General features: G+C 55.3%; 1 protein-coding gene across 1 annotated transcript in view; it reads right to left on the reverse strand.

Annotated features, from left to right (window-relative positions):
• Positions 1–15,049, reverse strand: part of LOC133357879 (F-actin-uncapping protein LRRC16A-like) — a 67,778-nt gene that overhangs the window by 23,052 nt on the left and 29,677 nt on the right. The window contains exons 10-14 of the mRNA XM_061576031.1: positions 12,069–12,157; positions 11,140–11,234; positions 10,427–10,513; positions 7,485–7,588; positions 7,282–7,359 (exon numbers count right to left, since the gene is read on the reverse strand). Coding sequence (XP_061432015.1) covers positions 7,282–7,359; positions 7,485–7,588; positions 10,427–10,513; positions 11,140–11,234; positions 12,069–12,157 — 453 coding nt within the window. The remainder of the gene's footprint in view (positions 1–7,281; positions 7,360–7,484; positions 7,589–10,426; positions 10,514–11,139; positions 11,235–12,068; positions 12,158–15,049) is intronic.

The raw sequence follows: 15,049 nt of genomic DNA on the forward strand, positions 1-15,049 counted from the left end.
CCCCGCCCACTGTGTTTGTTTTCCATAGGCTGCCATGCATAACGGGCCCTCTCTTTAACACCCCTACATCACCCCCCCCCCCCCGCATAGCTTGCAGCCGTCCCGGCTGCCAACATACAAAAATGACAATAAAAGTGCATTTACCCCTTGACCGCGCGTGTGCCTCACTATTTTTCAACAATAACAAGAGCAGCAACAAGAACACAACAAAATGCAACAGCAAGAAGAGGAAACAACCCGACGCACACCCCCTTGAATAAATACGAATTCCGTAAAAAAAACAACCTATATACAATTTGCAGGGAACCCACCATACACACAACACCAGGTGAACCCAACGTATGTACATTTCAATGGGCAGGGAACACACCACCCACACAACACACAATGAACACAACGTATGTACATTTCAATGGGCAGGGAACACACCACCCACACAACACACGATGAACACAACCTATGTACACATCTTCCGGCCTCATAATAGTCTGCGCATTTTTGCGCGCGTCCTTGCAGCGGGCCCCTCACACGGGGTAACCCCGGGTGGCGGACCGTAAGGTGGCAATTGTTCGTCCCGGAGTGAGACCTCATCCGATGCCGCGCGACCGTCGGTATCCCCAGGAGGGGTGGTCGGGCGTGAGCCCGTCAGTCCTGATGCACCTGGAGGTGGCACGGCCGGCAAGGCATTAGGTGAGAACGACGGAGACGGACCCAGTGAGTCGGTCGACCCCCCACACGTTTGGCCACGCATGTGTGAAGTGGGTTTGTGTACCGCAACGAAGGGTTTTAACCTAGAGGGGTGCACGAACCATCGCCGCTTCCCCCATTTAATGCGCACGCACTGTGGTCGCAAAACTTCGACCACCTCCACAGGGCCCCGCCACGGCCGCGCCAGCTTAGGGGAGGTAGCCAGGGGCACTTGGGGACAGTGCAACCATGCCTTGTCCCCCGGCTTCCACTGTATTACATGCGCCCGACCCAGCCTGAGGCGCTCATTCGCCTTTTGACGGAGGTCCGAGTTTAGCATAGCAGCATCCCGCGCCTCTGTTAATTTGGCCAGATTAAATTTGACGTGGTCAGCCAATTTAGTTTTCCCTTGCGGGTCGGGGATCTGCAGCTGGGCGCGAACAGGCGGGTCGGGTTCGCGACCGTACATGAGGTAAAAGGGGGAAAATCCCGTAGCTGCATGGGGTGCCATCCGGTATGCCGCCAAGACCCCTTGAATATGCAGGTCCCAGTCAGTCTGCGAGTCCGAGACCTGCTGTGACATCATTGACGTAATGGTGCGATGCAGGCGCTCGACCATTCCGTCAGTTTGCGGGTGATACGGGGAGGTACGAATTTTCTTCGTGCCTAAGAGGTCACAGACTTGTTTGAGTAATTTACCGGAAAAATTTCTGCCCTGGTCGGTCAGCAGCCGCTCCGGAGCACCTTTGTCCAGGACGTATCCCTGAACAAAGGCCTCCACGATGGCTGCTGCCGACTGGTTGGCAAGGGGCCAGGCCATAGGCCAGCGCGTAAAATACTCGACACCTGTCAACAAATACCTATTGCCCCTGGGGGTGGCGGGAAATGGGCCCAAAATGTCCAGCGCGACAAGCTCATTTATTCTGGATACTTTGATCGATTGCAAGGGCGGGTTAGACTCCCGCGCCGGCGGTTTCCGTTGCGCACACCGAGGGCATGATCCCAATAGATCCCCAACATCCCTCGTCATACCAGGCCAAAAAAAATCAAGTTGTAGCAGTGCAAGAGTCTTTTGGGTCCCCAGGTGTAATAGGCGCTCATGCGCGGCCCACACCACCTTGCCTCGCAACTCAGAAGGGACCACCAGCCGATGTCGCTGGGATTTGCCGTCCCAATGCATCAGCAGACCTTGCACCATTTCCCATGCATCCGAATCACCCTTCACCCGCCCAGCACCCCCGACGCGACGACGCCACCCGAGGAGGGAGGTATCCTCCATTTGGAGGCGCCCCCATTCAGTGACGGGCAACCCCAACAGGGAATCTCTTCCCTGTTGTTCGATCGAATTAGTAATTAATGTTTCGTCGTCGTCGGTGGCTGCCAAGACCGGAACCGATGCGTCCCCTGAAGGCCTGCAACGTCCCGACCCCAGGAGGCATGCACATTCCGAGGTGGTTGGCATGCGCGACAGAGCGTCCGCATTCGTATGGCGAACGCCCTTACGGTAGGTGGTTTCAAAATCAAAGTCCTGGAGAACCTCCAACCATCGAGACAACTGTCCCGATGGTTGTTGAACTCGCAGGGCATACTGTAGTGCCGCATGATCTGTGCGGACGGTGAAATGCCGACCGTACAGATATGGGCGATACTGTTGGATGAAATAGACAATTGCCAACAGTTCCCTACGGGTGACACAATATCTTTGCTCCGCAGGAGACAACACCCGACTACCGTACGCGACCACCCGTTCCACGCCATCAACCACCTGGGAAAGCACACCCCCAATACCTGTGTTGCTCGCATCGGTGTCGAGCAAAAAGGGCTTAGAAAAATCTGGGTAAATCAAGGGAGGGGCTTTTACCAGGGCGTCCCGAAGGGAGCAGAAAGCAGCCTCCTCCTCTTGACCCCAGTGGAACCGAACCCCTTTAGATGTTAAAGCGTGCAGGGGTTTTGCAATTGTCGCAAAATCAGCGACGAACCGTCGGTAATACGACGCGAACCCAATGAAACTCCTGACCTCTCCCACCGAGGTGGGAGTCGGCCAGGAGCTGACACACTGCGTTTTGGCGGGATCGGTAGCAATACCTGAGCGTCCCACGATGTGCCCCAAATAACGCACCGAATCGCGCAACAAATGGCATTTTTGGGGCTTGAATTTCAAATTAGCAGCCCGCATCTTTAGGAAAACCGCCCGCAACCTCTGGAGATGTTCGTCAAAAGTTTTACTAAAGACGATAACGTCATCCAAATAAATGAGGCACGACTCCCATTGCAATCCAGCCAAAACCAATTCCATCAAACGCTGGAAAGTTGCCGGCGCTGAGTGTAAGCCCATCGGCAACCGGTTGAATTGGAACAGGCCATGCGGTGTACGGAAAGCAGTTTTAGGCTTTGAATCATCGTCCAGAGGAAGCTGCCAGAATCCCGAAAGTAAATTCAGTGTGGAAAAGAATCGCGCTCCCGCCAAGGCGTCCAGCGATTCATCCATCCGAGGGAGCGGGTATGCGTCGGCAACCGAAATTTTGTTAAGACGCCGGAAATCAACGCAAAACCGCAACGAACCGTCCTGCTTTTTAACCAGGACGATCGGCGCTCCCCAAGGGCTGGTGGAAGGAGAAATGATGTCGGCGGCCAACATGTCATCAACAGCCGATTTGACATGGTCCTTTTCGGCGGGACTCAACCGAAACGGATTTTGGCGAATTGGCGCGCTGTCACCCGTGTCAATATGGTGACGCAGCAGGTGAGTACAACCCAAATCGTATTTATTCCGACTAAAAACGTCGGAAAATTCCCGCAGTAGTGTTTTAAGTTGTTGACGCTCTGAATCTGACAGGTCCGTCGATCCCGCACAAAGCGCCTCGAGCCACCCTTCATCGCTGTCCGAATGCGGTCGCGGCGCAGGGACAACGCTGACGTGATTTGCGACGGGTTCCTCACATGGCACCGGCGTTGCGTGAGCAAGCACGGTCCCCTGTGGGACCACCACCGTCTGCGAGCCCACATTGAGGACCGCGATGAAGGGTTCACCGTCCCCTCTTACTATGGTCTGGGCCGGAAGTAAATGAGGTCCACTAACCCCGGCCCTAGACGGCCCCAGCAGAACCCCTTGGGCCCCAACACCCTTAGCGAAGGGCCGCCGAAGTTTCAAGGGAATCAACATTTGCGCCCCCGGAGGGACGCGCACCGTTCTCTCTACGAATGCCGGCACCGTCGCGAACGCCGTCCGAGTCGTAACAGGCGATGGCAGAAACGCCATGCGTCTGCCCGACGGGAGCTCAATACATCCCTGGTCGATCAATATCCTAATCGGCATTTTGGCCAGGAAGTCCGTCCCCAGCAGGCACGGAACCGCCAGCGAGGAGGAAACAAAAATCGGCCCAGACAATTTAATTTCCCCAATACAAATTTGGGCACGAATTTGTCCGATGATGCCAAATGAGCCCCCGTTAGCCGCATAGAATGGTACGTTAACAGGCATCAAAGGACGACTCCGGACAGGGAGAATATTGTAAATCAACTCCGAAATAATGGTCGCCGATGCTCCCGTATCGACCAGGATGCGCACTTCAACCCCGTCGATGTGCCCCACAACGGCCGACGACCCCGACGATGCGGCTACCACACGATCGGCCAGCACGGACCACTGGCCGGGTTCGATATGAGTACCCGGGGTGGTGCGTGATGGTGCGATGGTGCGCGATATCGGCCCCCCTCTCATTGCGGTGTTTGAGTGCGTGACGGGTGTGTGCGTGGGCCAAACATGTGGGGTGCCGCGACTCGCCGGGTTATGATGGTGGAGCTTGTGATGAGGCCCGTCGTCCCGTTGAGGTGTCGTCCCGCGCTGTCGAGGAGCGCGGCACCCCGAGGCGACGTGGCCCCGGACGCCGCAGTTGAAACACCGCGGGAGCGCCGTTGGAGGAGACGGACGGTTGAAACGGCCCGGTCCGTCCCGGCCCGACCGTGCTCCTGTCGCCTGTTGCGGTCGGTGGTCGACGGCGTAGAGCTCCTCCGTCAGAATGGTGGCTGCAGCCACCGCACGCCCCGCCGATGCCCTGCTGGCTTTCCGCCGCAGTGACAAGAGGTTGGCGTGGAGGAGCCGCGCCGCCTGGAGCGATGTCATCTCCTCGTCCTCCCGGGCGACGACCGCGATGTCAAGGTCGTCTGCCAGGAGGAGGATCTTCTCCGTGACCATCGCGTCCACGCCGTCGTCGTCCATACGAGGGAAGGCCGACTTAGCCATCGCCAGGAGGCTCGTCCGATATGCTAGGGGCGACTCCTTCTCACCCCGCTTGCGGTCGTAAAATTGCTGTCGGCATTCAGCCGATGGTCCATAGACCCCGCCCAGCAGCTGTAGTGCCATCGGTAACGTAGACCGCTTCTCTCTCGGCGCCGATGTGAGGGCGGCGAGCGCGTCGCCGTCGAGGAGCGCCGGCAGCGCGCAGAGAGCCTCCTCATCGGACCATTTCGCCATCTCCTGATGGGCGAGGAAACGTCGGCGAAAACCGGCCCAGTCCCCCTCCGCGCCGATGAACTCCTTCAGCGGGGGCAGTCTCTGATGAAGCGCAGCGATCGTTGTGGACTCCCGCAGGCTGATGTCACCACCACTCGGCTGTGCGTCGGTGCGAACGGCCGATGGGATCGCCTGTCGCGCTTGTGATGACGTTGCAGCTTCAGCGACGGCGATGTCGGAGCGGATGTCTAGGCTGGCCACGCCCCGAACAGCTGTAGCGTCGATGGCGGGAGTTTCAAATTCGGACTGCTCCGAAATGGCGGGAAGGCGCCCTGGTCGTTGGCTCGCCTCGCCCCGTGTTGGATCACCGGCCCCTAGTCGCGTGATGGTCTCCAGCGTGGCGGCAGCGGCATACAGCAGCTCCGCCAGCCTCCCGTGAGCCAGCCGTAACGCGTCTGGCTGCGGCCCCTCTTCATTTCGATGCCCCGGTAAGGAGGCGTCAGGCCCCGGCTGCACCTTGTCTTGTGGAGCCGTCTCGGGCTCGACGATCTCGGCAGTGTCTTCCTCCTGCGGTACTTTGGCCCGCGCTGTTTTCCGCGTGTCCATGTTCGAATTACTTCTGACACCAGTTGAAGTACCGGTGAGGACGCTTGACGCCGAGGTTGAGGCACACGTATGTTTATTCACAATATGACAGTGGGCATATACACTCTCGAGGGGGTATCGGCCCCCTCACCCGTATAACTCGGGATACACCCCTAGCTAACTCTGTCCTAGCCCCGAATCCTCCACTAATGGGCTAGGGGAGGCTAACTGGCCCGACACTGGTAAGTCGGGCCCGGTACCCGGAGTTCCAGACCAGCTCTTACAAGAGCACCGGCTCTGGCTTCCGGGACCACGCAGCTGGCTCAATCCTGTCCGGCCCTGAAAAGGACATCGAACCAGGGGAGTCCAGGGCTCTATCTAAGACGTCTTCAATCTTCTTCCCTTAGCTTAAACATAACTGCCGAGCCCTTTGAAACATCCCCTTTTATACCCAACCCCTCCCTGAGGGGTGGGGCCCCGGGGGATCATAACGTTCGAACCAGCCCCCCCCAGGGTGTCTGGCTCGGACGTCGTAGAGAGCACTTGCTCGTGCACTTACGTAGCCCCGCCCACTGTGTTTGTTTTCCATAGGCTGCCATGCATAACGGGCCCTCTCTTTAACACCCCTACACATGTGTAGAGGTGTTACGGGAGGGCAAACAAACACACTGGGTGTGGTTATGCCCGCACGCAAAAGGATGCTTACATCCACGTCCGCACCGTTTAGCCTGGGGGGCTAACACGGCGCTGGGATCCCCCACGGCCCCACCCCTCGGTGGGTGAGTTGCTATATAAGGCGGTGAGCCGGAGGGCTCGGGGTTCAGTGTTTAGCTTAAACCAGCGAAGAAAGAAGACCGGCTAGATAGGCCCTGGGACTCCCCTGGATCGCTGTCCTTCTCAGGAACGACCAGGGCAAGCTAGTGGTGTGGCTCCGAGAGCCCAGAGCCGATGCTCTTGCAAGAGCCGGTCTGGGGACTCAGGGTGCCGTGATCCCAGCTTGGCCAGAGCTGGGTCAGCTAGCCTCCCCTAGCCCTGTAGTGGAGGACCTGGGAGTAGGCTAGCCGGGATAGAGATTGTGGGATCTCCCTGTTAGGCAGGTGAAGGGGCCGATACCCCTTCAAGTGTTGTATATCTCGGCCTGTAATATACAACTGTAGTTCAATAAATAAGTGTGTCTCCGACTACGTCGTCCAAGTCTCCTTGAACCTACTACACATGCACCATACACGCACGTCACACACGCCACACGTCACACACACTATACACATACGTCACACGCACACACACGTCACACGCACACTGCACACACACGTCACTCGTACACACGTCACACATACACGTCACACACACACCACACACACGCGTCACAGACACGCGTAACACACGCACGTCACTGACACACGTCACACACACACACCACACACACGCGTCACTCGTACACACATCACACACACACCACACACACGCGTCACAGACACGTGTAGCACACACACGTCACTGACACACGTCACACACACCACACACACACGCATCCCCTTCGCAGCCGCGACCCTCACCGTCTCCACGACGCTCTCCGTGCCGGACAGGTCAAGCACCGCAAGGGCGTTGGGCTGCGCCAGGAACGCGTACAGGTTCTGGGTGAGGAGGGGGGAGGATGGCACAATCACAAGTCACGGCGGAGTCGACCTAGTGGCGGCCCACTCCCTGTGCGGGTGACGGCAAGGGGGGGTGGCGGGGAAGGTGTCTGTGCGACGCTCACCGACGTCTCGTCTGCGCGCAGGATGACACCAGAGAGGTCTAGGCACGTGAGCGAGTTCAGGGTCAACTCGCTGGTCATCAGCGCCTGCGACATCGCGTTCACCCCTGCGCACGCGCACACACGCGTATACGCGCGCGGAGGACACGCACAGACGTGCACGCAAGGGACACACGCACGCCAACACACGTGGGAATGAAACGCAATGCACATGTTGGCAACATGGACAACGTTCGCACAGATATATACGAGAAGTCACACGCGCGTACTTACAGATGTACATACGTGGACACGCCCGCAGACAGACACACATGGCACAGGAACGTAAGAACAGGCACACACGCACACACAGATGGACATGCACGTGGACACACATACACAGACACAAGCAACAACAAGACATTTACAAAGAACCTTTCAGAGGGGAATGCTCATGCGCGCACGCACGCACGCAGGCACCCAATGACCTCTGTAAAAGCAGAAATTGCCGACCTGTTTAAAAATTCATGAATCCTTCTGTGACTGCGACCCATGGCAAGCCAAGTGGGTGGTGGGGTGGGGACGTTGCGGTGAGTGGGCGACTGTGTGCGCGGGACAACTTGATCAGAGTGCACATCACTCAGCTTTATCGTAAACAAACAGGCAGTGCATCATTAGACCTCCTTGCCAGTACCAAAATATAATAATAGGGGTTTTCCCCTTTTTTCTGGCAACAAAACTGAAACCTTTTTACGAGGATTCATGTCTGCAATAACCACAATACTCGCGGTCAAAATGCGAACAAAAAACATACTACGATAATATATGTATTGTCCTCGAATCTGAAAGAAAGCCGTCCCTTGGTGTGGACCAATCAGTTTCAAGGACAATCCATATATTATCGTAGTATGTTTTTTGTTTGCATTTTGACTGAAAGTATTGTGGTTAATGCAGACATGAATCCTCGTAAAAAGGTTTCAGTTTTGTTGCCAGAAAAAAGGGGAAAACCCCTATTATAAAACAGGCAGTGCATCGTGGCTATATTGGCCTGGCATAATCTTTTTGCTAGATGTATAAGAGGGCGAGTGAATGAGTGAGTGGGTGGTGGCTAGTTTGGCCAAGTGAGTGGGTGAGCCAGTGGTTGGCTGGCTGGATAGGTGAGCGAGTGAGTGAGCGAACGAGTGGGTGGGTAAGTGAGTGAGTGAGCGAGCGAGTGAGTGGGCGAGCGAATTATTGAGCGAGCGACCTAGTGAGTGAGTGAGGGAGTGAACGAGCGAGCGAGCGATTTATTGAGTGAGCGAGCCAGCCAGTGAGTGAGCGAGTGGGTGGCTAGCTGGCCAAGTAAGTGAGTGAGCGAGTGGTTGGATGGCTGGGTGGGTGAGCGAGCGAGTGGTTGGATGGCTGGCCAAGTGAGTGAGTGAGCGAGTGGTTGGATGGCTGGGTGGGTGAGCGAGCGAGTGAGCATGTGAGCAAGCAGGTGAGTGGTTAGCTGGTAAGTGATTGAGTGAGTGAGCGAGTGGGTGACTGGGTAGGTGATTAAGCGAGTGAGAAAACGAGAGCGTGCGTAAGCAAGCGGATGAGTGGCTAGCTGACCGAGTGAGTGAGTGAGCATGTGAGTGAGCGAGCGGGTTCGTGGCTAGCTGACTGAGTGAATGAGTTAGCATGTGTGTGAGCGAACGAGCGGGTGAGTTGCTCGCTGACTGAGTGAGTGAGCATGTGAGTGAGCGAGCGGGTTCGTGGCTAGCTGACTGAGTGAGTGCGCACGTGCGTGAGTGAGCGGGTGAGTTGCTCGCTGACTGAGTGAGTGAGCATGTGAGTGAGCGAGCGGGTGAGCGGCTAGCTGACTGAGTGAGTGAACATGTGTGTGAGCGAACGAGCGGGTGAGTTGCTCGCTGACTGAGTGAGTGAGCATGTGAGTGAGTGAGCGAGTTAGTGGCTAGCTGACTGAGTAAATGAGTGAGCATGCATGTGAGCGAGCAGGTGAGTGGCTAGCTGACTGAGTGAGTGAGTGAGCATGTGTGTGAGCGAACGAGCGGGTGAGTTGCTCACTGACTGAGTGAGTGAGCATGTGAGCGAGCGAGCGGGTTAGTGGCTAGCTGCCCGAGTGAGTGAGTGAGCACGCATGTGAGCGGGCAAGTGAGTGGCTAGCTGACCGAGTGCGTGAGTGAGCACGTGCGTGAGTGAGCGGGTGAGTGGCTCGCTGACTGAGTGAATGAGTTAGCATGTGTGTGAGCGAGCGAACGGGTGAGTTATTCGCTGACTGAGTGAGTGAGCATGTGAGTGAGCGAGCGGGTTAGTGGCTAGCTGCCCGAGTGAGTGAGTGAGCACGCATGTGAGCGGGCAAGTGAGTGGCTAGCTGACCGAGTGCGTGAGTGAGCACGTGCGTGAGTGAGCGGGTGAGTGGCTCGCTGACTGAGTGAATGAGTTAGCATGTGTGTGAGCGAGCGAACGGGTGAGTTATTCGCTGACTGAGTGAGTGAGCATGTGAGTGAGCGAGCGGGTTAGTGGCTAGCTGACCGAGTGAGTGAGTGAGCACGCATGTGAGCGGGCAAGTGAGTGGCTAGCTGACCGAGTGAGTGAGTGAGCACGTGAGTGAGTGAGCACGTGCGTGAGTGAGCGGGTGAGTGGCTCGCTGACTGAGTGAATGAGTTAGCATGTGTGTGAGCGAGCGAACGGGTGAGTTATTCGCTGACTGAGTGAGTGAGCATGTGAGTGAGCGAGCGGGTTAGTGGCTAGCTGACCGAGTGAGTGAGTGAGCACGCATGTGAGCGGGCAAGTGAGTGGCTAGCTGACCGAGTGAGTGAGTGCGCACGTGCGTGAGTGAGCGGGTGAGTGGCTAGCTGACCGAGTGAGTGAGCATGTGCATGAGTGAGCGGGTGAGTTGCTCGCTGACTGAGTGAGTGAGCACGCATGTGAGCGGGCAAGTGAGTGGCTAGCTGACCGAGTGAGTGAGTGAGTGATCGTACCTTTGAGCGTGAGCGCTGTGCGGGACAGGTTGAGACTGCGTAGTCCCTTGCCAAGTCGGCTCAGCTGCTGACTCAGCTGATACAGCCCTGCACGTGCATGAGGGCGCACACACACGTGCAAGCATGGTGAGCGGAGGAGCTATGGGTTAGTAGATAGAATCGTTTATTTTTTATCGCGTCATTCATGCAAATTACATCTCAAAAACGCACGGGAAACTGTAGACCGCACAAGCCCAAGTTCTGTGGTCTGCCAGTAAGAGGCGCAACTTGCTATGCACAATTCCAATCGATGAATGCATTGCTGAGTGCCGTGCAGCATCTGTGTGGTGCTGTGCTGTGTGTGGTGCCGTGTCTGTGTGGTGCTGTTTCTGTGCGATGCAGCGGGTGTGCAGTGCCGTGTCTGTGCAGTGCTGTGCTGTGTGCAGTGCCGCGTCTGTGCGATGCAGCGGGTGTGCAGTGCCGCGTCTGTGCAGTGCTGTGCTGTGTGCGGTGCCGTGTCTGTGCGATGCAGCGGGTATGCAGTGCCGTGTCTGTGCGATGCAGCGGGTGTACAGTGCCGTGTCTGTGCGATGCAGCGGGTGTGCAGTGCCGCGTCTGTGCTGTGCAGCGGGTGTGCAGTGCCGCGTCTGTGCGATGCAGCGGGTGTGCAGTGCCGTGTCTGTGCGATGCAGTGGGTGTGCAGTGCCGCGTCTGTGCGTGTGTTCGGTGTTCACCTCGGTCCTCCAGGCTGTTGTTGGACACATTTATGGAGTGGAGGCAGCTGGCAGGATTTTGGGTCAAAGCCGTGGCAAGTTTCTGCAGAAAATCACTGGCAGGAGGAAGAGGAAGGAGGAGGAGGACGATGAGGAGGAGGAGGAGGAGGAAACAGCGCAGCAGTACACGGGGGAGGGAGATGCAAATCTTGGAAACGTTGCTTTGGCCAAACTAAGTTTCCCTGTGTCTCGATTTACGAAAGATGCCACTGCTGTGAACACCGCCGTGTTTTACAAATCGCACCTTCCTGTGCACAACGGAAGAAACCCGGGAAAAATCCGCGCATTCGAGGGAACAACACTCAAATCTCCGGACAGACACGTTCGCAAATTCCCTTGCTGTGCTACTCTCTTCTGGCCATTTCACAACCGAGTGGTAGATTTGGAGTTTTACAAATCTGGAGCTATGCACTTTAAAATCTCGATTGAAAAATTCATTTCTTTCTAACTACTTTTTGTGTTTAGTTTGTTGTCTTTCCCCCGCACCTCCGATTTGCAGCACGGTTGGCTACGTACGTTGCGAAAAAAGTTCAACATACATACGTACACACAAATTGTTACTACGTAGGGTTTCGCTGTTGTGTTGTATAGCTCACCCATATGTGTTCAGGTTGCACAGCCTGTTATTCGGCACGACCTCTGACATTTTGCACCAAGTGCTGGGACCTTCTTCAGGAACTGAACCGGTCTCAATCAAGTTCCTGAAGTTGTTGTTGTTGTTATTGGTGTTATTGTTGTTGTTGTTCGGGACTCTATTTGTTGTGGCGGCGGTGGCGGTATGGCAGCTGGCGTGAAGCGGCAGTGCAGCCACCGAGGCCCAGCATGCACCTGTGCCCGTCCCAGAATGCCCCTGTGCATATCCCAGCATGCAATGCTAAGTGAGCACTCACGACTTGAGCCCAACGTTCTCGAGCACCAGCTCCTCCAGGCGCGAGGATCGCGACATCACGCGCAGCACTTGCTCGCAGACCTCTGCAGACTGGTGCACACACACGCATACACGCACCATCAACACACACACACACCACACACACATACACGCACCATCAACACACACACACACCACACACACATACACGCACCATCAACACACACACACACCACACACACATACACGCACCATCAACACACACACCACACACACACGCATACACCCACCATCAACACACACACACACCACACACGCATACACGCACCATCAGCACACACACACACCACACACATACACGCACCATCAACACACACACACACCACACACACATACACCCACCATCAACACACACACACACCACACACACATACACGCACCATCAACACACACACACACCACACACACATACACGCGCCATCAACACACACACATCACACACACATACACGCACCATCAACACACACACACACACCACACGCATACACGCACCATCAACACACACACACACCACACACACATACACGCACCATCAACACACACACACACCACACACACATACACGCACCATCAACACACACACACACCACACACACATACACGCATCATCAACACACACACACACACACCACACACATACACGCACCATCAACACACACACACACACCACACACATACACGCACCATCAACACACACACACATACACGCACCATCAACACACACACGCATACACGCACCATCAACACACACACACCACACACACATACACGCACCATCAACACACACACCACACACACATACACGCACCATCAACACACACACACACCACACACACATACACGCACCATCAACACACACACACACCACACACACATACACGTACCATCAACACACACACACACCACACACGCATACACGCATCATCAACACACACACACACCACACACACATACACGCACCATCAACACACACACACAACACACACACATACACTCACCATCAACACACACACACACCACACACACATACACGCACCATCAACACACACACACACCATACACGCACCATCAACACACACACACACCACACACACATACACGCATCATCAACACACACACACACCACACACACATACACGCACCATCAACACACACACACACCACACACATACACGCACCATCAACACACACACACACCACACACACATACACGCATCATCAACACACACACACACCACACACACATACACGCATCATCAACACACACACACACCACACACACATACACGCACCATCAACACACACACACACCACACACACATACACGCACCATCAACACACACACACACCACACACACATACACGCACCATCAACACACACACACACCACACACACATACACGCACCATCAACACACACACACACCACACACACATACACGCACCATCAACACACACACACACCACACACACATACACGCACCATCAACACACACACACACCACACACACATACACGCACCATCAACACACACACACACCACACACACATACACGCACCATCAACACACACACACACCACACACGCATACACGCACCATCAACACACACACACACCACACACACATACACCCACCATCAACACACACACACACCACACACACATACACGCACCATCAACACACACACACCACACACACATACACGCACCATCAACACACACACACCACACACGCATACACGCATCATCAACACACACACACACCACACGCATACACGTACCATCAACACACACACACACCACACACACATACACGCACCATCAACACACACACACACCACACACACATACACGCGCCATCAACACACACACATCACACACACATACACGCACCATCAACACACACACACACACCACACGCATACACGCACCATCAACACACACACACACCACACACGCATACACGCACCATCAACACACACACACACCACACACACATACACGCACCATCAACACACACACACACCACACACACATACACGCATCATCAACACACACACACCACACACATACACGCACCATCAACACACACACACACACCACACACATACACGCACCATCAACACACACACACACACACCACACACACATACACGCACCATCAACACACACACACATACACGCACCATCAACACACACACCACACACACATACACGCACCATCAACACACACACACATACACGCACCATCAACACACAAACGCATACACGCACCATCAACACACACACACCACACACACATACACGCACCATCAACACACACACCACACACACATACACGCACCACCAACACACACACACACCACACACACATACACGCATCATCAACACACACACACCACACACACATACACGCACCATCAACACACACACACAACACATACACGCACCATCAACACACACACCACACACACATACACGCACCATCAACACACACACACATACACGCACCATCAACACACACACACACACACATACACGCATCATCAACACACACACGCATACACGCACCATCAACACACACACACCACACACACATACACGCATCATCAACACACACACACACCACACACACATACACGCACCATCAACACACACACACCACACACACATACACGCATCATCAACACACACACGCCGTGGACAGAAAGACACACACCATCGACACGCGCACACACCACGCACACATACACACACCATGCACACACACATTCACACCATACACACACACACGGCATGCGCACAGATGCACCATGCGCACAAATACACAAAGCAACAATAACCGGCATTCACCAGTAAGTGGCGGTGACATAACCACGGTGCTTGTGCCAGGCTTGGTGCACTTTGAGGCCGCGTGAAGTGTCGAAAGGAGCAGTGGTGCAAT

This window comes from Lethenteron reissneri, chromosome 60 (genome assembly GCF_015708825.2).
Source record: "Lethenteron reissneri isolate LAM-NWPU_2019-01 chromosome 60, ASM1570882v1, whole genome shotgun sequence".
NCBI lineage: Eukaryota > Metazoa > Chordata > Hyperoartia > Petromyzontiformes > Petromyzontidae > Lethenteron > Lethenteron reissneri.